This window comes from Monodon monoceros, unplaced genomic scaffold (assembly GCF_005190385.1).
Source record: "Monodon monoceros isolate NGI ecotype Baffin Bay Population unplaced genomic scaffold, NGI_Narwhal_1 Super_Scaffold_4, whole genome shotgun sequence".
Taxonomy (NCBI): domain Eukaryota; kingdom Metazoa; phylum Chordata; class Mammalia; order Artiodactyla; family Monodontidae; genus Monodon; species Monodon monoceros.
The window spans coordinates 11600085-11626338 of record NW_021703781.1 but is presented as its reverse complement, the minus strand read 5'-3'; the positions used below and the strand labels follow the sequence as shown (position 1 = coordinate 11626338).

General features: G+C 44.0%; 1 protein-coding gene across 1 annotated transcript in view; it reads left to right on the top strand.

The window, feature by feature from the left end:
• Positions 1-24692, top strand: part of CCDC6 (coiled-coil domain containing 6) — a 112076-nt gene extending 87384 nt beyond the window's left edge. The window contains exons 5-9 of the mRNA XM_029245201.1: positions 1373-1533; positions 6411-6567; positions 9625-9725; positions 19153-19277; positions 20356-24692. Of these exons, the coding sequence (XP_029101034.1) occupies positions 1373-1533; positions 6411-6567; positions 9625-9725; positions 19153-19277; positions 20356-20550 (739 nt within the window). The 3' untranslated portion in view covers positions 20551-24692. The remainder of the gene's footprint in view (positions 1-1372; positions 1534-6410; positions 6568-9624; positions 9726-19152; positions 19278-20355) is intronic.
• Positions 24693-26254: the final 1562 nt, after the last annotated feature.

Genomic DNA, 26254 nt, shown 5'->3' with positions numbered 1-26254 from the left:
TGTGTGCAAGATCCGGTTGGGCCCTTAGATTTAAGTACCGTGTGCTTTGGGGTGGGTGGAGCGGAGCTTGAATAATGGCAGGAGGTTCTGTGGGTGGGACGTGTGTCTGGGTGTAGAAAGGGAGCTCCTTGAAAATATTCATTCATCTGCTTCACCACGATCTTCTGTTTGCTAACCAGAGACATTTGCCATAAGTACTTGGTTTGGATAAACATCCATAAATTGAGTTCATCTCAAGATTTGCAACATAGAGCCATACCACAGGCTTAAGAAAACTGACAATCTGAGGTATATCTGTACGGAATTGTGCAAGCAGTAGTCGAATCAGCTGTGTTTTGCCTTATTACAGTAGTGTTAATAAATTGAAGCTTGAAAAATTATTTCATATAATAGATTGAGGGACCATTACAATATTTAACCTACTAGTTTTCTCAACAAGGCCTGAAGGTAATTCACAGTTTGCACTTGGGTAAACTCAAAGGTAAAAAGGTGAAAACCAAACTAAACCAGAAACTTCCCAGCAGCTTATAAAAAGGGGCAGAGAGGTCTGTTGCCAGTCTGTCTTCCTTTTTAAAAAGCAGTGGGAGGTTTTATGTATATAAGTACCAAATTATTGCATCGAACATTATGAAATTGTCACTTTGTAAAATATTCATGTTTTATGTGCTTCAAAATAATGATAATTGGTAGAGAAGGTGGCACCACCAGTTATTAACCCAGTACATTTTGTTTTTGTTTTTGTTTTTACCTTTTTACCTTGGCTGTGGCCTGAAGCAAAGGGCCTTCAGTCCAGTTTGCCATACCTTCAGGATTGGTTTTTCAGGAGGGGAGTTGAGAAGTCAATCTCTTTACATGATGTCACTCTCCAAGGAGAGTCATAGTCTGTAAGTTTCAACTGAAAGCCTTGAGAGGAAATTCCTCCAGTGTCGCCATTCCCTCCAACCCAAGCATGTGGACCATTTAGTCAGCGGATCATTCTGATTGCCCAGTGTATTCCGGCATGATAATGAGAAGCCAGGGTTACAGACTTGTTTTTCATTAAGGCTTAATTACCAGTGGCCGTTTGAAAGGAGAAAAAGGAAGGTGGCTCCTTCAGCTCTGCCCTCTGACTTGACTGTCAGGTAAGGGCGACCAGAAGTTGATGGAAAATGGGCACAGGAGTCAAACAATTCAGTGAATTTTGGCAATTAACATGGGCATGCTGTTAATGAACCTCCCGGCTAGAATTTGTTGTTTTTGTTTTTATTTATTTTTCTGATTGCTGAGAACTTATTCATGTATTTTTTAAATAGACGATGGTGATTATCAAATCAACGTTTTGTGTTCTAAAGGCAAACTGTTTTTCATTGTTGGAATTTTCTTTTCAATGAAGAATCCTGCAGGAGAAATTAGACCAGCCGGTGTCCGCTCCCCCATCGCCTAGAGACATCTCCATGGAGATCGACTCTCCAGAAAACATGATGCGACACATCAGGTTTTTAAAGAATGAAGTGGAGAGGCTGAAGAAGCAACTGAGAGCTGCCCAGTTACAGCGTACGTAGCCTTGGTGTCACTGGTCATCTGTCCACAGAATTAATCCACTTACCAAGTATAGAGTTTTACCTATATTTACTATTGAATTTGTATAAATCAAATTCATATCGTGTTTCATTGCTAGTACATATTTATATGTCTGTCATCCTGGAATAGATTATTTAAAAAAAAATTACAGTAGGGCAGGGCAAATAGTTTAGAATACTTCTAGAAAATCACATAATTTCAGGATGGTCCAGAATCAGAGGTACTCTTTCTTTTTTTTTTTTAATAAATTTTTATTGGAGTATAGTTGATGTACAGTGTTGTGTTAGTTTCTGTGGTACAGCAAAGTGAATCAGTTATTCATATACATATATCCACTCTTTTTTTTTTTTTGGATTCTTTTCCTGTATAAGGTCGTTACATAATATTGAGTAGAGTTCCCTGTGCTATATACAGTAGATCCCCATTAGTTATCTATTTTATATCAGAGGTACTATTTCTAACCTTCTCCCTGGTGTTCACCTCTCGGATGGTGCTAACAGAAGCAATGCAGGAGACCTCAGTGTACTTTGGGGGCATTAGGCAGAGAATAGTATTTATCTTGTTTACTACCGAAATTTGGCCTCGGCTAACGATTGTTCATGGTGGTTGAGGAATAAATGCTTTTGAAATTTCTCCTTTTTATTTTTGGAAATCAAAGGAACTAATTTCTGGACACTTGATTACGTCACTCTGCATTCACTTGGGTTTCTTCTGTTTTGGTTTTTAGGCCGTTCAACTTATTTGAATAGATAATACAGTGAAAGGTATGCAGGGGGAAAATGTCTCCCTTTCACCCCTGATCCCCAGCCGCCCAGTTCTCACAATTAACACATTTTTAATATATTCTTCAGGTGTGTGTGTGTGTGTGTGTGTGTGTGTGTGTATGTATGTATGTATAGAGACTTCTTTTTTTTTTTTTTTTTTTTTTTTTTTTTGCAGTACGCGGGCCTCTCACTCTTGTGGCCTCTCCCATTGCGGAGCACAGGCTCCAGACGCACAGGCTCAGCGGCCGTGGCTCACGGGCCCAGCCGCTCCGCGGCATGTGGGATCTTCCCAGACCGGAGCACGAGCCCGTGTCCCCTGCATCGGCAGGCAGACTCTCAACCACTGCGCCACCAGGGAAGCCCTGTATAGACTTCTTTTATACAAGTAGTAGCACAATGAACATACCCTTTTGCATTTTTCTTTTCACTTACTATGTCTTACAGTTTTTTCCCTGTCAATATATACAGAGCTGCCTTACTCCCCCTGCCCCTTTTTTTTTGAATCTTTTGGCCGCACCGTGCGGCACGTGGGATCCTAGTTCCCCGACCAGGAATTGAACCCACGCCCTGTGCTTTGGAAGCACGGAGTCTTAACCACTGGACCGCCAGGGGAGTCCGCTCCCCCTGTTAAAGGCTCTGTAGTATTTGAGTGTATGGATACACTGTAACTTATTTAACTCATCCCTTACCAACAGACCCCTTTGGGTGGTGATGCTACAACCATAGCGAACATCTCTGTACAAACATTTGATACCTGTGCACGAACACCTTCAGGGTAAATTCCACGGCATGGATTTGCTGAGTCAGATGAAATGTGCATTTAAAATTTCAGCGCTTCTTATCTTTATGTTTTCTTCTCCGAAGTTGATTTCAAGTTCTAGTGCAGTAGTGCATCTGGGATGGGTGCATCAAGGTTCTCCTGGGAGCCTTTAAGAAGTACAGTGTGGTCGGTTTCCTGTTGCCGCTGTTAACAGATGAGCACAAACTTAGTGATTTAAAACAACACAAATTTATTATATCACATTTTTTGGAGGTCTGGGTTCAAAACAGGTCTCACTGGGCTAAAATCAAGGTGTCAGCAGGGCTGGTTCCTTGTAAAAGGCTCTAAGGGAGAATCCGTGTCCTTGCTTGTTCCAGCTTCTGGAGGTTGTCTGCATTCTCTGGTTCATGACTCCTTTGCATTGGTACCACTCCCACCTCTGCTTCTTGTCACATCTTTTCCCTCTGACCCTCCTGCCTTCCCTGTGTAAGGACTCTTGATTGCATCGGGCCCAGACAGATAATCCAGGATGAGTTCCCATCTCAAGGTCCTTAATTTAATCACACCTGCAAGCCTCTTTCGCCATGGAAGGCAACCTGGACACGGGCTCCAGGGATTAGGATGCAGGCATCTTTGGAAGTCCACTGTCCTGTCTAACCCCATCCAGGGTTCCGGGCTTTTTTACTCTAGGGGTGGAGCCTGGTCCTCTGTATTTTTTTAAGTAGAGGTGATTCTGAGTGTACCCTGGCTTGAGAACCATAATGGATGTGTATTCCGTGAAAACAAATCACAGGGTTCTCAAACAGTTGCTTTAGGTTAGGATATTTTTTGAGTTTTTGCCGTGTTGGACAGACACGGGTCTTGTGAGCCCCTTTCTGAGTTCTTTCCACTGCTGTCAGTTTGTATTTTTCTTTCTTGTATAGACTTGCCTTGTTGTTCCCCAGACAACATTTCTAGAAGAAATTTGGGAAGAATATCTTGCTTCCTCTGCTTCCTTCCTACTGTGCTGTCCGGTCTCTGGAGAGACTGCGGATGTCAGCGGAGGCTTCTGCAAGGTGCTGTTTGGATTCTGTGAGGACAGGGAAGGCCGTGGCACTTAGCTGCACACAGTAGCTTTGGGTTGGGTGTAGAGTATGAGTTAATGGCTTTCCTCATCCACCTGCCTCTGCCTCCTTAGGTTGGAGAACCTTGTCCACTTTGAAAGCTCCTGGGGCACTTGGTCCCTCTCCCCCAAGTCCAGCTGTGTCTGAACTTGAACCGCTCTCCCAGTAGCTCTCAACTGACATTAGAGTCCCCTGGGGAGTTTTTGGTAGACCAGTGGAGAGGCTTCATCCTCGGGGATTCTGATTTAAGTGGTTTGGATGGGGTCTGGGCACCCCATCCAATACGGCTAGTATTTTCTAGCCATAAACCTGAAAGGGAATTTAAAAGGTACAGACCACCTTGGGATGAGGTAGGACTCGTCTCTTGGGAGATTGTCCGTAAGTCACCCTCAGTTGACACTATCTTTGACTAACTGCTGTGAGATGGCTGAAGATGGGGGCAACATAACCTCTGGACCCTGAGTCCTAGGGAGCTCTTTGTGGGAGAAAGAGGAAGACTCCTGAGAGTAAATCTATGGTCCTTTGAAGTCAGGTGTGCGGTAGCCAGCAGAGGGCACCCAAGGAATGCCACGGCGTCAACCATCTGTGCCTGGGTCTCTCACTCCCAGAGGCTGTGGGCCTGGTGCCTTCTCGGTGCCTCCAGCTTCTGGGTTAATTGCCAGACTGCCAGGAGGTCTTTTCAGCCATCACGCCTGGTGACTGATGTTCTTGTCGGTAGCTTATTGTTGAAGGATCCCCCTGCTGGTTTCCCCAGATGCTAGAGGATTGCCATTTTCTTTGAAAGACAGTGTTTCCTCTTAAGTAATTATTCTCAAAGCCTCATGAATCCTCAGTTCTGCGAAGCGGAAAAGAAAGGCAACGTCCTCTGACAACTGTCCCTCTCGTCTAGAAACGGTAGATACTCCAAGAGGTCAATGTAGCGATGCCTGTAGAGCAAGTGAAAAATTCCGTCTGCTGACATATTTGGGATGAAATAACTTAAATCATTTATATTAAAAGTGTACTTTGTAAATATTTTCCCAGCATGCCTTCCATTAAAGTGATTTTTGCATCTGGATTAGACAGCAGGGTTTCTGGTTAGATTGAAAACGGCCCAGGAATATAGTGTTTAATAATGTTGGTATTTCCATTTGAATTTCTGAAATAAGGATATTCAAGATACCAAGATAAGTATTCAAGATACTTAGTGACAACACAGGACAGCAGGGAGGGTCATGTTTTCCCTTTGCCTGGAAGGACGCTAGAGGGCGCCACAGAGTCCTGCACAGGGTCACTCAGAAGGGCAGGGGTTATAGTGGGTCCAGGCAACTCAGCAGAACGAGATTCCAGAGCCCCAGGAAGGTATCAGTTCCACATTTCAGATTCGCAGGAAGGATGATCTGGCCGGCTTAGCCTGGGTCCAGTGTCTCGCCCTGGGGCTGGTTAGCTCTGGCCGGCGCTGTAGCAGAGACCTCTCCGCATACGGGGCAGCTCCCAAGGAAGGGGTATTTGTCATAAGCATGGTGCCATCCCAAGATCCTGGCTGCATGTATGTCTTTACCTGCTGTTTGACTCCGAAAGACTGTGCGTAAGTCAGGAAACAGTAACACAAACAACAAAAACTAGACTGATTTGAAATATTGATCTAAAGTTGCTTGTTATGTCAGCTTCTAGTTTTATAAGAAGATTTATAACTGTTACCTAGCACGCTGAGTACACTGGTTCTCCGTGTGCAAACCGCTCCCCCCCCCCCGCACCTCCCGGTGCGCTGGGGGGTCTGCTAACAAGTGTGACCCATGGGTGTGCTCCCATAGGTGACCTACCCCGCTGTGTCTGGAGTTGACAGACAGCAGAACTGGTGCCTGGAGGGGAGCCCCGTGGGCTGAGTCTGTTTCCCCAGCTGGATCCCGTTCCCTCTCCGCTCCAGCAGTGTAGAGGGAGCTCTGGGAGCTGCTCGGGCCACACGTAGCTCCAGCATTCCTTCCTCTACATAAAGCACTTTAGAAGGCAGGGGAGCAGGATGGAAGATGCCTAACCTGACAGCACTGCTTTTCGTATGTTTTTCTAAATGCACATCGTGGGTCAACCTTGGTACCTGGGATAAACTTGAAATCCAGATCTCATCTGTGTGTGGGAGAGTGAGAATGGCTGTCTTTCAGCACTTCTTGGTCTGTGGCACAGGAGCTGGACCACCGTCTTTTTGAAGAGTGTACTGTGGTTTAATTGAGAACTCTGGCCTTTCAGATTCCGAGAAAATGGCGCAGTATCTGGAGGAGGAACGCCACATGAGGGAAGAGAATCTGAGGCTGCAGAGGAAGCTGCAGAGGGAGATGGAGAGAAGAGAGGCCCTCTGTCGGCAGCTCTCCGAGAGCGAGTCCAGCTTAGAGATGGATGACGAAAGGTGCGTGCGTGTCTCACGAGCCTCGGGAAAACAGCAGCCCAGGCCCCGGCCCCTCTTCACGTCCTGTAAGATGAGGCAGGAGATGGCAGGGACGTTTATTTATTGTGATAATGAATACCGTGGCCTCGGTGCGGATGCTGAGAATGGGGTAAATGAAGAAGTTTGACTGTCCTCCTTAAACACAAAAAGACACACAAAAAATGGCCTTTCCCGAATTACTCAGTGGGACAGACATGGAGGCGGGTTTTGTGTCGGGAGGCAGCGTTTGCAGGTGTCGTTGAATCGTCCCATCCTGGAGCATGGGCGCATATCTTAATCCCTAGGTACAGGTGAGCAGGTGGTGCGCGGTACAGCCTGAGGAAGCAAATACATCCAGGGGGCGAAAGAGCCCACGACGGGGTGGGTGGAAGTTGTTGAAAGCCAGAGGCTTTGGTTTACCACACTTGGTAACTTCAACCTTTTTGCAGCTGGTTTTCAAAAACAGAACTCACGCAGTGCATTTATCTGCTCAGGTAGCAATGTCAAGTCCCCTCACTGGCCCTCTGGGAAATGGGCCGGCATAAGAGAGGCATCCTTTGGTTAACTAGAGGACACGGCTCAGTTCTCCTTGCTCACCCAGATTTTCCTTTCCTTCCCCACCTGCCCTCCTCCTCTGTGCTTGGGAGTGAGGTGATCGTTAAGATAAGCAACATCCACCTGTGCTGGGCAGCCAGCGCCTCAGACCAGGGTCTGCCAACGGCTGTGAGGACTAGTACAGGCTGTCGATGCCAGAGCATGTTGTTTGAACGCATGTGGGCAGTGTTAGCAGATCAGCACTCTGTTTCTCTTATTGAATAGATCCAGAGGGCTAACAAGGCTTTTTTTGTGTGTGTGTGGTATGCGGGCCTCTCACTGCTGTGTCCTCTCCCGTTGCGGAGCACAGTCTCCGGACGCACAGGCTCAGCAGCCGTGGCTCACAGGTCCAGACGCTCCACGACATGTGGGATCCTCCCGGACCGGGACATGAACCTGTGTCCCCTGCATCGGCAGGCGGACTCTCAACCACTGCGCCACCAGGGAGGGGCTTTTGATTAATTTGCTACGGACAGTATTTGCTGTGGTATTATCGTTTCATGAAAAATGTAAATTTTTCTATAATGAAGATGTAGTCTTTTTTTTGGGCTACACTGCACAGCTTGCAAGGTCTTAGTTCCCCGACCAGGGATGGAACCCAGGCCCTCAGCAGTGAGAGCACAGAGTCCTAACCATTGGACCACCAGGGAATTCCCGATCTACTTTTATAATTTAAAAAACTTTATAAAAAACAGACTTAGATCTGTTTTTTTAAAAAAATATCTTCCTCATTTGAAAAGAATAAAGAGGATTCTTTCTCAGAAGTTTCTATCATAAAACTATCAACCTTAACTCTGAATTTCACTGATCTGCTTCTGACAGTGTCTCATTCTTTCTGAAACTCTTATCCTCTGAAAACCATTTCATTGAAAACATACGCTACAATAGTAGATAACTTATTAACTACTTTTTTAACTACCTTAAGACATGGAGCAGAGCATGTATTAACACACACAGTACCCTGTGCTTGATTTTGATTACGACATACTCTGAGGGACAGTTTCTCTGACTGTGGTGACAACACTGAAGCTACTTCAGGCTTTCCAGATAAATTTTTTTTTTTTTCCAAGGATTGGTATTCACTCCAGAAGGTTTGCCTTACCTTTTTAGGTCACATTATCGCAGGTAGAGTACAGCTGTTGAATAAAGACATCTGCTCTCTCTACTGGGAATGATGATGTCAGATTTGGGAGGAAGAAAATAGTCAGACACTTGAGACATCTGCAAGTGTGTTTAATTCCTTAAAGACCAAGAGGCGGTCTTAGCCACCCCACTGGCTGTAGAATACAAGAGGTCCAGCCTGGTGGCACTGTGGTGGGCCGTGCTAAAGAGAGTAGGGAGAATTGGTGGTAGGTAGCTCGTTGAGAGGTGCATGCCAAACTTGGGAGTCTAGGGCTTCCCTGGTGGCGCAGTGGTTGAGAGTCCGCCTGCCGATGCAGGGGACACCGGTTCATGCCCCGGTCCGGGAAGATCCCACATGCCGCGGAGCAGCTGGGCCCGTGAGCCGTGGCCGCTGAGCCTGCGCGTCCAGAGCCTGTGCTCCGCAACGGGAGAGGCCGCAGCAGTGAGAGGCCCGCGTACAGCAAAGAAAAAAAAAAAAACCTTGGGAGTCTGGTTTTCTTCGAGTTGAATAAACTAGCATAGGAATACCTGTGTTAAAAGTTCCTCACGTGAACTGGTTGCATATCAGGGCTGAGATGTTTCCTGGGATAGAAAAGCCTGCACATGTGGCCGTTCCTTCCTTTGGCCAGAAGGCCTGGGAAGGATCGCTTATTAGGGAGTCTCTCAAGCAGAAATTCCTCCTCCTCAGCTCTCTGTGCTTGTTCACAAAGTGCGGCCTGATGTGACTTCCGAATCCAGTAATAAGTCAGACCCGGCACGGCGTGACCTGCAGAGGTGCTCAGCCCATGTGTCATTTATTATATTCCACGTTCTGCATTTGAACACATGACTGTTAGTTAAGCAAGCCCTGCCTTGTGGACAATTGACATCCATTTCACGGGATCACATTATCTCCAATTCGATGATATGCGTCTCAGAGGGCTTGTTTGGTTTTGCCTTTCAAGTAACAGTTTACAGGTAGCCACTAGAACGTGGATTTGTCTAATTCTTGGGACAGTGGTGGTGAATGTCTACATAGCTATAGTGTGATGGAGAAAAGCCTGGTCCTCTCTGTTGCATGACGCAGCTCTGTCACCAGGCCTCCATCCTGAGCGAAAACACCCCGGATTCCCTCACCTGTGCCCCTGGGGAGAGAGCTTTGCCAAGCAGTGGAACAGCATGGCTCTGGGGTCCATATTATACATGTCTCCTCACTGCAGCATTGATTTCTAAACATTCAGGAGTTTGACCTCAAGATGTGAACCCCAAACATTTTCTCATAGGAGCTTTCTTAGGAACTACTGCAACGCAGGTGGCTCTAACCGTCTCCTTCACTCCTCTTAGGTATTTTAACGAGATGTCTGCACAAGGATTAAGACCTCGCACTGTGTCCAGCCCTATTCCTTACACACCTTCTCCCAGTTCTAGCCGGCCGATATCACCTGGTGAGTACGTGTTCTCAGCTACCTCTCTTTCTGCTGTATTTAACGTATCCCTGAATACATTCCCTTCTAGCATATGAAAAGCTTGTAAACAGAGGGTGGTCACGTGTTGTCCAAAAACACCAGAAATGATCAGTGCTATCACAACTGAGTCTTAGCTTGCAATTTTAAAACAGTGTCAGCTGGTGGTTTTCTGGAACCAAAAAAGTAACTTAACTCTGAAAAACCTTTTCAAAAAGACTATCTTTGACTATGATTTTAAGTGCCGGTGGTTTGACAAAAACCTCGGGCAGATTTCTGAGATGCACCATAGCATATCTTTTATGGGTTTTCTCATTATGGTCTACATACCTCATCTCCTTTTTATCCTCAGAATAATTAACGCAGGCGTCGTGTTAAAATTGAGGAAGCAGTCATTTGGTGGGTCTGTAGCTACTGGTCACGTGGCCAGGAAGTGGCCATGGCCAGGCAGGGCGTGTCTTGCTTCGCACAAAGCCTGTGTTCTTTCGAGCACGAGCTGCGTCCTGCTATTTCCACTGATGGGTGAGTGGGCCTCGGCCCTAGTAGGCAGGCCGTGCAAGAAGGAACTGGCTGAGCTTCTGCCTCTGGCTTTGCCCCTCAGAAGCCTTTCCCTCAAAGGCGTGCTTGTGTTCATCTGACCCTGAAAAACTCTCTCCCCAGGGTCTCTGGCTCGGTACCCGCACAGCATGGGGCTTTCGGGCCAGGAGGGCAAGTAAATGATCCAGCAGGGAAGAAAGAGGAAGCAGGGGGCCGGAGGGGGGGTGTGTGGGCAAGTGGGGTGGAGGGAGGAAAGCAAAGGTAGTCGGCCAAGGGATCGTGTCTTGTGACTGAAGTGTCCAGGCTGACGTTCTTGTGCACGCTGGTAAACAGATTTTCAACAGAGTTGGGGAAAAACGTGTGTGGGGAGGGGGGAAGGACGGTGGCGGAGCACTTTCACACAGAATACAGTGAGGTGACGGCTTAGAAGGGTGGCAGCAATAACGGTTTTGTGGCTTCAGACAGTAAAACAGCTTCAGGTTAGGGTGACATCTCATTTTGTCTGTTTGTAATCATTAGACACCAGGGACGCCCTTCGGGTTGACCAAGGGGAAATGCTGCAGCCTCGCAGGTGGCCGTGGATAGCGGCAGGCAGGAGGGGCTTGGTTTTGTGAGTTTAGGATCCAGCCCAAGCGCTGTGCTGCTGTGACTTGTTGTTTTTGTAAGAGGGGTGATTTTTAAAAAGTCCAACACGAAGTGTGGCAGCTTTTGTCCGCTTGGGGCAGGCACGCTCTCTGGCATGTGACGGGGGGGGGGGGGGGGGGGGGAAGAGGGGCTGTGTGTGAACCAAAAGGACTTTATGTTGTGGATCCACAGCACAGTCCTCAGCTGTTCTTGCCCAGAGGATGTTCCTGAATCTGTTTCTCCTGCTCTGCAGTGGCCTTGAGGTCTCTCCAGAAGCTTCTCTCCCTAGCCGCCTCTCAGTTTTCCCCAAATAGCACTTGGATTTCGTTACCATGATAAAGGTTGTCTTTGCTTTCTGATTTATTGATGTAAAAGGAAGTCATGAGTTAGGAAGAAGCAAGAAGGAGGGAGGCTTTTATAGTTGATCGTGATGCTGATTCATGCTAATATAAATTCATGTTCTCTTTGATTTATTTAAACCTACAGGCGTGTAACTTCCAGTTCATTAAATATAGTGTTGTGGTCATTGAAGAAAGAAAAAAACAAAAGTGAGGCCTTGGTTGGGAATATTAACTTCTATGGTAACAAATACTCTGCAGGAAGATTTTATTCCATGCACAGAATTTTGGCTTTCGCTGGCCCTGTTCCTGTAATGTGGGGCTTGCTTGTATAGACAAGCTAGTTGGTTTTCCCTTAAACTACATCATAATAAGTAACACCTAGATTTTTTTTTTTTCTCTCAGCCAGCCTTAGTGAGGACATTTGTATCGTATTTTAAGTTCTATAATATCATCAAAGTAGATTATAATCTCCTATTTGGCGGTAGAATTACTCCTATTCTGATCTAGTCCATTGGATACATAATACATTAGCAAAATCTGAATTTTCAAGTTTTCTTTTCACTTTATTTTTTATTGGAAGAATTTGTGCTTCTCAGTATTAAGAATATCTAATCACTTCTCTAGTGGAATTATGCTGTTTGTATAGTTTTCGTTTCCATTTGAAGCATTTTGGCTTTTCTTCTTCCCTTACCATTTCTGGTTAACATTGGCATTGGCAGTCTTGCATTTTCACTGACTTGGAATATTTTGAGGGCTATCTCACAATTTGATTGAAAGGTACATTTCCCAGTACTTCTGAAAAATCTTCTTCTTGCTTATATGTGGATTTATATATGTAGATTATATAGAGGGACAGTATTATTTTTTCAACAATTTTTTTCAGGTTGATCACTATTTTATATAGCCTGAGAAAAAGACATTCCCAGTTAACATATTTTCATATGCCTACATCAGCCATGGGGAATACTGAAGTTTTAAAAAGGATCTCCATCCCACTAGCAACAGGCACACCCACCACCCAGATCTTGGTTTCTAATTCCATTCTCCAATGAAGAGAACTAGGGCTCCTGGAAGAAATGGATGTTTCTAGGGCCTTGGGCAGGGAACATACAAGATGAACGTGGACAGTCTGGTAATGCCAGAAAGTTAGGAGAAGGTCAGAAAACTGAAAGATGAGGATAGGTCCAAGAGACGCAGGAGGAAACTGAAAGTGCTCCCAAAGGCCCAAACTGGAACAATTTGAGCAATGAAATAAATAATGTAATATTAGGTTATAACCCAAACATAAAACAAACATGCATTGGTTCACACTGATATAAAGAAATGACTGACTGAGTAAATAAACACGGGAGAAGAGATAAATCACCTATACAGAAGAATTCCAAATAATTGACATAGAGACTCCATCTTCACGGAAGTGGAAATAGCTCCCTGCTCTTTAAATGTGGGCTAAAGATAGGGACTTCCTTGCAAAGAATACAGTGTAAAAGGGAGGGGGAAAAAAAAGAGTACCTTGGGACTTCCCTGGTGGTCCAGTGGTAAAAAAAAATCCACCTTACAATGAAGGGGGCGTGAGTTCAATACCTGGTCAGGGAACTAAGATCCCACACGCCAGGGGCCAGCCAAGCCTGCGCGCCACAACTACTGAGCTCGCGCACCTCAACTAGAGCCCACGTGCTGCAAACTACAGAGTCCACGCCCTCTGGAACCCGTGCACCACAGCTACAGAGCCCGGGCTCCCTGGGGCCTGTGTGCCACAACTAGAGAGAAGCCCGCGCACCACAAGGAAGATCTCGCGTGCCGCAACTAAGACCCGACACAGCCAAAAATAAATAAAATAACTAAATAAATAATAATTAAAAAAAAAACTTCTTAGCTATTTAAAAAAAGAAAGTACCTTTACAGAGGAAAAACTTGACAGGCACTGCCTCTTCTGGGAGATCAAGGTCAGCATCGACAGTGGTCAGTCATGTCAGTAGTACGTACCCTTGATACGATGTGATGGGAAGGGCCCTTTACCTCTGTAGTCTTCCTCCTCAAAACGAACCACCCCAGTCTAACCACGTGGAAAACATCAGACAGTAGAGGGACAGTCTGTCTATAAAATACCTGATCAACACACCTTAAGACTGACAAGGTCATCAAAAACAAGGAAGTTTGAGGAACTATCTCAGCCAAGAGGTGCCTAAGGAGACATGAAAACCAAATAGCATGTGGTATCCTAAATGGGTTCCTGAAACAGGAAGAGGACTTTAGGCAAAACCTCAGGAAATCCAGATAACGTGTGGACCTGAGTTAATAATAATGTGTCAACATTGGTTTATTAGTTGTGATGAAGGTACCACACTGGCTTAAGAAGTTAATAATAGGGCATCTTTCAGAATTCCCCAGTGGTCCAGTAGTTAAGACTCTGCACTTTCACTCCCGAGGGCCTGGGTTCGATCCTGGTTGGGGAACTAAAATTCCACAAGCCTCGGGGCACGGCCAAAAAACAATAATAATAATAATAATAATAACGGGGAATCTGAGTGTGTGAGATGCAGGAACTCTCTGTACTATTTTTGCCACTTTTCTGTAAACCTAAAACTATTCTAAAATAAAAAAATTTATTTTAAAGAAAGCTACTAACATAGATGAAATCACCTAGTCGTGGAAGATGGAGGGAGAAGAGGAAAACCCTCCCATCTGATCCTGAAGGATGTAATATTTAGAGGTCAGGTACAGGAGGAAACCTGGTGAAGGAGATTGGGAAGTTGCTGCCAGGGAAGGGGAAGGGAAACTGGTATCCGATGTCACTGAGGTTAAGATAAAGCATTTCAGCAGGAAGGGAGGGGTCAGCTTTGTCTGTTGTTGCCCCAAGGTCAAGTGCAATGAGAGGTGGAGAGTAGCAGTGCACCTGGCAGCACGGAAACACTGCTGGCCTTGGCGAGAACAGCCTTGATGGAGTGATGGGGACAGAGCCAGATCAGAGAGCGTTAAAGAGGAAGTTGTATCTCTAGCGTATGAACGTTAACAGAGACATGTCTGACTTGTGGAACTAAGATAAATTTCAAAGGAACAGAAGATGTCTGCCTTTAGTTTGGTTCGACGATGCTTATTTTTTTTTCTTCCTTTAGCAAAGATTCATTAGAGGGAATTTGGGGGCAGTCGGAAGGGTATAAAGAAGCAGAAATAAAATCATCCAGAATCCTTTTATCCGAAGGCAGTGTTAATATTTTAGTGTTTTCAAGTGTCTCCTCTCCCTATCCCCCCGACCTCTTACAGTTTTCCTTTAGGTAGTTGGTTTTCTATGGATTATACACTTTGGTATCTTGATTCATTTTGCTCAGTGGTTTTTGGTCATGAATTGCTTTTCATGAGTCATTTTTAAAATTTGTTGTCTTGAGCTTGTGGACAATGAAATAAATCTTAAAATTTTTACTGTAGTTAATGCATTTGTATAGCACAGCAAGAGCAATTTATTCCAGGAGTAGCTTTATAAAGCCACAGTATTCTGTTTAGGAGATATTTTCTACCTAGGTTTTTTGGGATTCTTATTTTTTATTGTATTCCTGGGCAAGAGGGTCAGATGCATGATGATTAAGGGAAAACAAAAACTAGTAAGACATGGTCTCTGGCCTCTAAGAGCTTATAGGGCCTAGGGAAGTAGGGGGCAAAACACAAGAAATAAGATAATCTTAATACAAGGCCAAGTATAATGAGTTTTATATTTTTTTTGTTTGCTTGTTTTTAAATAAGCAATGCCTTTTTTATAGGTTTTTAAAAAAATTTAATTTATTTTTGGCTGTGTTGGGTCTTCATTGCTGCACGTGGGCTTTCTCTAGTTGCGGCAGGTGGGTGCTACTCTTCATTGCGGTGCGCGGGCTTCTCACTGCGGTGGCTTCTCTTGTTGGCGGAGCACGGGCTGTAGAGCGCAGGCTCAGTAGTTGTGGCACACGGGCTCAGTAGTTGTGGCTCATGAGTTCTGGAATGCAGGCTCGGTAGTTGTGGCACATGGGCTTAGTTGCTCCGTGGCATGCGGGATCTTCCTGGACCAGGGCTTGAACCCACGTTCCCTGCATTGGCAGGTGGATTCTTAACCACTGCGCCACCAGGGAAGCCCGCATTTTATGTATTTTATATCCCCTAAAAAGTTAAGTTGTGGTACACCCACTCAATGACATACTACCCAGAACTAAAAAGGAATTAACTTGATACACACAATAACTTGTATGGATCACAGGGGCATTGTGATGAATGAAAAACTAATCTCAAAGGGTTATATACTATATGATTTCATATCTATAACATTCTCAAAGTGACAAAATTACAGTGGTGGAGCACAGATCAGTCGTTGCCAGGGGTTAGGATTAGAGGGAAGGGGTGACTATAAAGGGACAACACAAGGAAGCTTGTTTGTGGTTTTGTAACAGTTCTGTATCCAGATTGTGGTGATAATTACTTGGATCTACACAGGTGATAAAAATTACACCTGTACCCACACACACACGAAGAATGCATTAAAAACTGATGAAATCCAAATAAAGTCTATACCTTAGTCACTTGTATAGGACCAGTGTCAATTTTCTGGTTTTGACAGTGTTCTCTGGTTATGTAAGGTATCACTGGGGGGAGCTGGGTGAAGGGTAGACAGAGACCCTGTAGTATTTTTGCAACTTCTTACGAATCACAAACTATTTCAAAATAAAAAGTTAGGATAAAATTAAAAGGTATAATAATAATAAAAAAGCACTAAATAGAGTTTCAAAGAAGAGAGAGCTACCAGCTTAGAGAGCTTTTGAGAAGAGCCCTGCAGGAGAGGTTAATGAGCTGAAACATGCTGAGCCCTTCCTTTGTGCCAGGCACTCATTTCATCCTCACAACAGCCTTATGCAGTCACTGTGACAATCTCATTTCACAGTCGAGGGATCTCAAGTCCAGTGTCGCTCAGCACCAAGTGGCAGAACTAGAGCCCCAGATAATATGGCAGTCGGCTCTGGAGTCTGGGCTCTTTGCCCCTCCAAAGGCTGAGTGAGGTCCTGATTGACAAGGGGAGAAGGAGAAACCAAGTCCTGCAGTAAAGAGAAGACATCCCAGGCAAAGGCCATGGTGGGAACTGAGACGTGGAGGTCAGAATCAAGAGTGATCAGGTCACTGTGGTTCTTATCACCGGCTGCCCTGGGGCCCTGCTCCCCATAGATTCGGATTCACTTGATTTGGGGTCGGACGAGGGCTTTGATTCTCGGTATTGAGAACCACTGACCTAGAACATCAGGAGATAGTTTGGAGCCAAATGCAGGCCTTTTTAATAGCCAGAGAAGGGACTTTTTTTTTTTTTTTTAACTTGGGCAGGCAATAGGCGGTCTTTGAAGATTCGTGATTAGCAGTTTAACATACTCATCATTATTAACCTTGTCATACTGGGCAATGGGCTTGATCTTATTCATTTATTTTGTATTATGAATCGAACCCCCTGAGCTTCTCTATCTGGGGATAAGGACCTATATTCAAAGCTTTTCTCTTAAATTTCATCACTTTCATAAGAAGTGGAATTAGGGTTGTATTTCCCAAAGTTGTTTAAAGAAAACCCCTTCTTCCCTCCCCAAGCTGAACGAAGTTCTTGCAATACAAATACAAGTCACAGTAAATGACCACTGAGCTCCCAAAGACTTGTGCTTTACCCCAGACCTCCATTTTGTACATGTGAACCAAATCCACAATTGGAAATGGAAATATGTCAAATAGAAAGCAGCACACTAGTTCATAGTCACAGCAAGAAATAAAATCCTTAACAATAGGTGTTGAGGGCACAGACAAATTCTGGGACAGGACAACTAAAGATAGGCGTGGTGGCTGCATGTCTCAACCGTGGAAGTCAAAAGACACTATAGAAGAGCGTCTTTAAGGACTTCCCTGATGGTCCAGTCGTTAAGACTGCTTGAGCACTGCAGGGGTACGGGTTCGATCCCTGGTCAGGGAACTAAGATCTGGGCATTAAACTTTGGAGCTGATTCTGGGGTCCTAGATGAAGACTATGCAGAAGGTTATAGTGGGCTGGGGGTGTTTCTTCCTTAAATATCAGTTTCTTTGGGGGGAACATTGGCATATGTAGGGCTTTTTGTTTTCTTCATTGAATATCCTGAAGTTGCCAAGTTCTCAGTGGTGAATTTTTTGTTTGCTTTGTGGCTGCTATACACACCCATTGGTTTTGTCTCGTTATTATTGGTATATCTTTTGACACTTACCCTTTCCTTGCATCTGATTTTTACCCCTTTGCTCTATTTTTTCCACTTTACTCTTGTTTCTTCTCATGTCTTCTACTTTTGTGCATCTCAGTTGGACTCCTGTCAAGGCTGGACTTTGGTTTTTTTTAGTTGTCATAAGAACACTTTCCATGAGATCTACCCTCTTAACACATTATTAACTGTACAGCACAATATTGTTTAAAAAGCACAGTGGGGCTTCCCTGGTGGCGCAGCGGTTAAGAATCCACCTGCCAATGCAGGGGACATGGGTTCGAGCCCTGTTCCGGGAAGATCCCACATGCCGCGGAGCAACTAAGCCTGTGCACCTCAATTACTGAGCCTGCGCTCTAGAGCCCACATGCCACAGCTAGTGAAGCCTGCACAGCTAAAGCCCGTGTTCAGTGACAAGAGAAGCCACCGCAATGAGAAGGCCATGCACCACAATGAAGAGCCCGCTCGCCGCAACTAGAAAAAGCCCACAAGCCCAACGCAATCAAAAATAAAATAAAATAAAATAAAAAAAACCCCACAGTGTTGTGCAGTAGATCTCTAGAACGTATTCTTTTTATAAAATTGAAACTTTGTGCCCATCGAACAACAGTTCCCCATTTCCTCTACCCCCCCAGCCCCTGGCAGCCACTGTTGAGCTCTCTGCTTCTGTGAGTTTGACCTAGATCCCTCATGTATGTGGTATCATGCAGTATCTGTCCTTCTGTTGTGGGCTTATATTAGCATAATGTCCTGCAGGTTCATCCATGTTCTTTTATAAAGTAATTTTCTTCTTTTTAAGGGCTAAATAATATTCCATTGTATGTATATACCATGTTTTCTTTATCCACTCATCTGCTGATGAACTTTTAGGTTGTTTCTACATCTTGGCTACTGTGAATAGTGTTGTAATGAACACATGAGTATATATTTCTTTCCAAGATCCTGTTTTCAATCCTTTTGGATAATAGCCAGAAGTGGGATTGCTGGATCATATGGTAGTTCTATTGTTAATTTTTTGAGGTAGCTCCATACTGCTTTCCATAGTGGCTCTACCAATTTACATTCCCATTAGCAGTTCCCTTTTCTCCACATCCTTGCCAACACTTTAAAAATGTTTTTTATTTTTATTTTTTATAATAGCCATCCCAACACGTGTAACATGATATCCTATTATGGTTTTGGTTTGCTTTTCCCTGATGGATTTTGGTGTCCTATCTAAGAAATCATTCCTAAGACCAATGTCATAAAGCTTTCCCCCTGTGTTTCCTTCTAGGAGTTTTATGGTTTCAGGTCTTATGTTTAGGTCTTTAATTCCTTTTGAGTTGATTTTTGTGTATGGTGTAAGATAGGGCTCCACTTTCATTCTTTTTGCCCATGAATCTCCAGTTTTCCCAGCACCGTTTGTTGAAGAGACTACCCTTTCCGCGTTGCATATTCCTGGCACGTTCACTGAAGATTATCTGACCATTTACGTGTGCACTTACTTCTGGGCTGTCTAGTCTGTACCAGGGCTTGACTTTTATATCCCTTGTTATCCATCCAGCAGGCCACTTGGTGAGCCCACCACTCCTCTCATCTGTTTGCATTTTTGTGGGTGACTAAGAGCTTCTGCATTTTAAAGCCTCCTAGATGCTTAAAGACACCAGATAGTTGAGTTTGTAATAATACTTACAAGTTGTTGTTATATTTCAGGTCTCTCGTATGCGAGTCACACAGTTGGTTTCACGCCACCGACTTCACTGACTAGAGCCGGAATGTCTTATTACAATTCCCCGGGTCTTCATGTGCAGCATATGGGAGCCTCCCACGGTATCACAGTAAGTATCCATGGGGCGGGCAGGAAGCAGCGCTTTCCTCCTGGTGGTGGTAGCGACTGGTCCTCCGTGGGAGCCAACGTTGATGTCCTTGGACATTTACCTTTCTTCTTCCTTCCTTCCTTCCTTCAGTTCACCTTAAACTTCTAGAGACCTCCCAACAGTTTGATGCTACATTCTGGTGTTGAAACTAAAATCCTTCCCAGGAGGCAAAACTTCACCTTCATTTTCTATGAAATATTGCCCTTTGTGAAACGTAATTTGACCTCCGGCCTATGCCTCGTTTGAACTCTAGCCAGCTCCTTGCCATAGCGAATTATTGTTGGTTGCTAACAATGTCTAAAATATTTATTGTCCGCACCTTCACAGTTCACTGACCCTCAGTATTCTTCCTGGAATTAGACTTGTTTCTAGTTTCATCCAGAATTTTCTTTCCTGGAATTAGAAGGAACCTTAAGTGTATCTGGTTCAGACGCTACTCAGGGGAGTGTTTTCATTAGAGCTGACTGTTTAGTTGACTAATAGACGGTTAGAAATGTCGCTAATAGGGGTTTGAGAATAGGGTAGAACTGAGGGTATTCCCAATGAGGGAATCTTGAAAAGAAGAACCCCGTTCTCTAAAAAAAGCATGTAAGATATTTCTGAATCTATTTTGCTGGTTTGATGAGCTTTACATTAAAGCAGGAACGTTTTTGGTTGAGCTGTAGCTTTCATGACATTGACAACTTGTTTGAGGGATGGAAGGAGCTGGAGACATACAACGAACAGAAAAGATTTAAGGGGAGGACGTGACAGCTGTTTTATTAATTTTAGGACCGTCTCATCGAAGGGCGAAAGTCCAGTCGTTCGGTCGATGCACGTTTCATAGTGATTTTGCATAGCTTTTTCATAGATGTCGGTGTAAACTCTACCTTGTTGACGTTTTCCTGACGGGTTCAGAAACCAGTAGGGATGGACAAGGACCTCGCTGGTGTTTGGTCACTGTGGGTCCGCTTTGGGGCATCCTGGGCTCCGAGTCACGCTGGGTTAGGGATGAGCCGTCTGTGCCTGCTCTGACCTGCTGTTCCTGTCCTGTCTACAGAGGCCTTCACCGCGGAGGAGCAACAGCCCTGACAAATTCAAACGGCCCACGCCGCCTCCGTCTCCCAACACACAGACCCCCGTCCAGCCTCCGCCACCTCCACCTCCGCCACCCATGCAGCCCGCGGTCCCCTCGGCAGCCACCTTGCAGCCCGCCCCCTCGCAACATTCGGTGCACCCCTCCTCCCAGCCTTAATGCATGTGCGCAGTCCGAACCTCACGTTGGGACTCGTTCGTGCAGTGGAGCCGTCGACTCAAGACGCCACAGGCTTCCTTCCCTGGCATATTCGGATCTGACTTATTTTGCACTGAGGTTATCTAGGCTTCACTATTCATTGTGTTGTAAATGTGTGTCGGAAACGCAGCCAGTGTTGTGGGTCTACAACACTAAACAGACGACTTTCTCCATCGGTGTTTTACTTGAATCTTCATGTGCGTCCATTCCCTGGTTGGGACGTCAGCTATTCGACTATTTGGTAGTTCAGCAGCGGTGTGCAGTTTTTTTGCTTGGCCCCAGAGCTTCATTTTCCTGGCTTTTAGGTTTGTAAAATAAAAAGGGATATCTTTTTTATATTTTTTTTCCCATGAATTTGCAGAAAATTACTGAGCTGTTATTACCCACCTCTCCCCCAACCCCCATTAGAATAGTGTTTACCAAGCATACCAGTAATTCAGCACTACGATTCAGACCTTTGAAAATCTAGCTCTCACTATAGAATGGGAAGTTGGATGCATCAGTGCCCCAGACAATGTTTAATAGAGCTTTCTACGGATACACTTTGTATGGGTTATTTTCAGTATATCTCAACATCCATGTCTCTTGTAAAACAGGTCTCCTGAAGTATTGGATCACATGGCTGTACCTTTTCCACATACATGGGATAGATAATTATCGTATATCCGGGTGTGAGTCTTTCTTTATCCTTGATGTTACCCTACCCAAACTGGCCCTCTCACGTGAGTCGATAACCGTTGTCCTACCCGCCAGTGGTTGCGATGGCTGATTAGAATGTGCTGTGTGATTTCTGCTGCAGAAGGCAATGTGATGGTGACAGAAACAGCTCATTTCCCTTTACATTCTTTACTCGCGTTCCCCTAAAATAGAGTTCGAACAGATATTTTAAAGGTGCAGAGTACTATGAGAAAATACTATGTGAAATGAACATTATAGGAACATCTTGGCACAATGGCCAAAATACTTTATTGCTGGCAGGAAAGAGGCGTAGAGGAAAGTAGCACATTAGCATTGAGGACTGCTTAGTTCGCCCAGTAAAAGCAAGCGCAGTGTACAAAGAAGTATATCCTGAATGCGTCATTTCCATTCATTTAGCACAAATAAATCGTCTGGTTTCACTCTAAAGTGGAACGCCGTGAGTCAGTCTTTTCTTAACACTTGCAACACCTTTATTTTGGCTTTTCAGCAGTTACTGATTTGTACTTGGGTAGTAAAGTGATTTTTACCACCTGTGTTTGCATATTTATATATGCTGTGGACAAAAATAACTTACTAGAGAATGTATATTTTATGATGAGAATGTGTATCTGTTGGATATAATCAGAGAACTGAAAATTAATTTATCCGTAATTTTTAAGAGTCCATGTTTTGTGACAGCCATCCCTAATAGCTAGCTCTTTATTGAACACACTCCTAACCATAAGGAACCATGACATTGTAGATATTTAATATTGTACAGTAGAGAAACCTCCATTTTTGCCTTTGAATGCATATTCACAAGTTACAGAATGAGAAAAGGTCTCGTCTCACTGGCTAATAGTGTTTGACGAGCATCTTAAGAACTTGAGAGTAAAAGCAACAATAGGATCTTTATTTTGACTCTTTCAGTTTCCACCTCCAAACTGCGAGTGTCACTCCTCAGTCATTTGAAAGAAATCGTAGGTCTCTGTAAATTTTATTTATAATGTGTAATATACATAATCATAGCACAGTCTTCAAATATGGGGAAGAAGTTCGGCATTTCATTATTGAGGCTTGAGGTTTTTAATTCAGTCAGATGGGGTCCTGTCCAGCCCGGGGATTTCACCAACGGCTCACCGTCCCTCCTGGCACCTGGCCATTTTGAGGAATTCTGAGAGCAGGCGAACCAGTATTGCCTGCATTGTACAGTTATCGGTTTTTCTTATGGGAGAAATGGTATATGTTTGCAAGACTCTTCTACGAGACTGTAGATTTCAGCGCTGTTGAGTAGTGTCTTGCACTCAAACAAGGAAGTCTAAAATCATCTTCCCTCCACTTGCTAGCAATTTAGTGACCTCCTGAAAGCACAGAAGTTAGTACATTGCCCTGTGGTGACTGAAAAAAGCACTCAGCGAGCAGACAGTTCTGATAAATGCCTTTCGGAGACAGGTTCTTGACATCCAGACTTCTACAGAAATGTAGCGCCGGTTTCCTTAGACTAGTCGTTTCACTGCAAAATAAAACACAGCTCCTTCAAACAGCACTTTCTCACCATAAATCTAGTTGCCTCTCCCGGTGGACATTCTGGATTGATAGAACAAACACTACTCTTTTGAAATGATGCTGTTTCATGTCCTGTTCGAGTGTTTTATGACCCCGTGTGGAGCCTGTCACGCTTGGGCAGTACCTGCTAGGGCAGCTTCTTGGCCATGGTTTAGCCCCCAGGGACCCCGAAGATTCCAACCCCAAGGCCATGAGAAGCTGACTTATCTGGGGCACTTCTCGGGGGGGCTGAACTTGGTTCCTGCTATTCCTGTTGCCCACCCGCCCAGGGCAACCCGGGACTGACTCCCAGAGGCCCCAGAGGCCTTGGAAGGCAGGTGGGAGCCACAGCAGGTTCAGTAGCTTCATTTTCCTGTCTTGCTGACAGAGACCCTTGGCTACCACTGTGCTGCTAGTAGGATAAGTACTCTTCGCCAGATGACCATGCCTTTTATACAAAACCAAATTACTTTCCCTAACACCTGAGGCCTCTCTGGGCTCTGAACTGCTCTCTCTTTCATCCAGCATGCTGGCATTCTAGACAGACTTCTAGAGATTTGGCAGATGGTGGAAGTATTTCAGATTTGATTTAACTTGCTCCTTTGTTAATTGAAAGGAGTTTTAAATTCTGAGCTCCTGAGAGACTGACCACAACCATGGAATGAATGTGTGACCAGAATGTGGCTTTGACACCAAGTGCTTGCTGCCCCTTTGTAATCGGCTTCTAACTGATTTGACCAGAAATAACAGATAATGTGAATTTTCGTTAACTGTTCAATTGTAGGAAGATAGAATATGTATCGCCCTTTGTTAGGTAGACATGAACTTTTCCTGCACGAAGCCTTGCTTGTAGAGGAAGCCCAATAAGGCAAGAAAAAGCATAGTAACTTGTGCTTGGAGAGCTCACTATTTTTATCTTATCAGTATAGAAGAAATATTTCTGCGTAACTTTATCTTCTATCTAGTACTTGTCTTATAGGTAACCAACACTGAAAACTTTGTAGTGAGGACTACCAAAGAAATACATAGTAAAACAACCTTTTATTTCCAAATTACTAAAGATCCAGCCATCGACGCTGCTACGTGAGTTCCATGCTCAAGAGCCATTGTAAGAGATTAAGGGGTTTTTAGGTTTTGGGTTTTTTTTTTTTTTCCCTCTTGTTGTTGTTTTTTTAGATTTCTTTTTTCCTTTTTCTCTTTTTTTTTTTTGTGATAAAACATACACACACAGCTGTTAGCATAAAATTATGGGGGGCATGCTTCAGTATGCTCAGCAGTTGTGGTTAACTGCCGAGCCCTGGTTGCCTCTCGCTAGGCAATGGAAGGAATCCTATGTTCATGATAGCGTGGGTGCTGTGTGTGTGCACATGTGTGTGCATTCATGCCTTAACTCGGGTTACTGCTCAACTTTAGTTCTTCACTTAGTCTGCACCGTCATCTAGATTGTATTGTACATCTCGATCTGAACTTCATCCTGGCAAAAACAAAGTTGCAGGTACAACAGTTTGAGAGTGCATTCCTCCAGCAGAGTGTTGGATCAGGTTGACCCTGAGCCTTCTTTGGACTTTATTTGGAACTAGGCATGGACAGCAAAAGTGGACTGTCCCATGGAAAGACATCAACAAGGAAGAGAGGACAGCCAAGTGCTAGCATGTCTCTGGCCTCTGTGTATGTGCGCACACTGTACGTCGTTCATGATAGCTTGTCTACAACTTGACTAGGTTGGAGTTCTGGTAATAGTGGCAATCTTGACATTCTTGGTCAGAGTTTAGAGAGATGTAAGACTTCCAATTAATGTCTTATTTACTTCTTTATGTTGATTAGTCTTTGATACATGTGCTGAATCAGAAACCTAAATAAAGATAATTTTTTAAAATGAATCTCTCGAGCTTTATACCCTATCTCTTTCTCTCTGGTCTTTGAGTCGGAAAATGAACCTTGTTTCCCTGTGATTTCTGATGGATATCCAGCTTAGATTCTGAATACTAAAGGCTGCCTTAGAAAGTGATCTTAAGGTGAGGACACAAAAGGGATTGGTACTGCTCTGTTTCTTAATCAGGATCCCGGTTACCTGGATGTATTGAGCTTTTGAAAATTCATTGAGCTGTGCGTTTATGATCTGCGCACTGTCCCGTATCTGTGTCGTATTTCACTTGAAAACCATACACCTAGGGGATTATGAAAAGGAAAGGAAAAGCACACTCATTCCCAAAATGTTATGTATAAACAATTAGATATAGGTATATACACGCACATATATTGTCAGGCTTTGGAAATTGCACTCAGTATATTAGCTTATTCTTAAATTTTTAAGTCTGTTTGTATGGTTTTCTCTTCCTACGTATAAGAATCATGGCTTTAGAATGAGTTCTAGGTTTGAGTACCAGTTCCTTCACTGGCTCAGTTACTTAACCTCTCTGGAACTCAAGTTTCTTACCTGTAAAATAACAATACTATGTGCCTTGCTAAGATGAGAAAATCAAGATGAAACCCTCTAGTACAGGCCTTCACATATACAATAAGACACAAGTCCTTTCCGTGTCCATTCCTTTAGGTAGAAAGGTAGAATGAATATTTGGGGTGATGTTTTATACACCTTGCGTTTTAGGAAGCCCCTAGCAGTTAGTCCACGTTCTGTAGGGGAAACGCACAGACTTAGGATCCTGCCCTAGGAGCATGGTCTTCAAGAACCCAGTTGTGATATCGTCTTAGGAGTGCGAGCTGTTTAAACCTAGGTCCTTTTCCATATTAAAGAGCTAAATAAACCTTGAGTGAGTCTTGACTCACTCTGGCTTAAGCAAGATATCATATTAACTATTCGTTAATGGAAAAGAGTTTTTAATTTGATTTGTCATTTGGTGAATTGACCAAAATCTCAAAATGCCTCTGTTCTCATGGCAGCGAGGTTTCAGTTGTAACTTGACGAAAATGTTGACCAAGAAATTACGCAGGACCTCTGAATTTAGGACTTGGCTGCATCTGCCAGCTTCAGTTTTCTAATCTATATAGTGGAGATAGCCATTCTTATTTCATGTAGAATTTGAAGAAAATGGGATTCAAAACGAAGTGCTTTAACAACATGTAAGTTATAAAGTTTAAGCTATATGTACACTTTTTCTCTTTTAACACCTTTTAGAGGCTGCGTGTGCACGTGGCGCTTCTAAGGTTGAAACGGTTGGTTTAGAAACTTTTTTTGTATTTACGTAAAACTCTGTAGGTAAATCTGGGTCCTTGTTTTAACGTATGGGCTATTTAAGTTAAAAAATACTTGGGGAAATTCAGTTCTATTCACTAATGTCTAATTCAGGCCCAAACTTTTAAACATTCTCTTTAGAAACAGGAAGACGCCAGCGCATGGTAAATATGGTTTGTGCCAAATGTTTCTGTCAACATGAGACGTTGAATTTCTGTCCTTTAAAGTTTTTTTTTTCTATCTTTCACA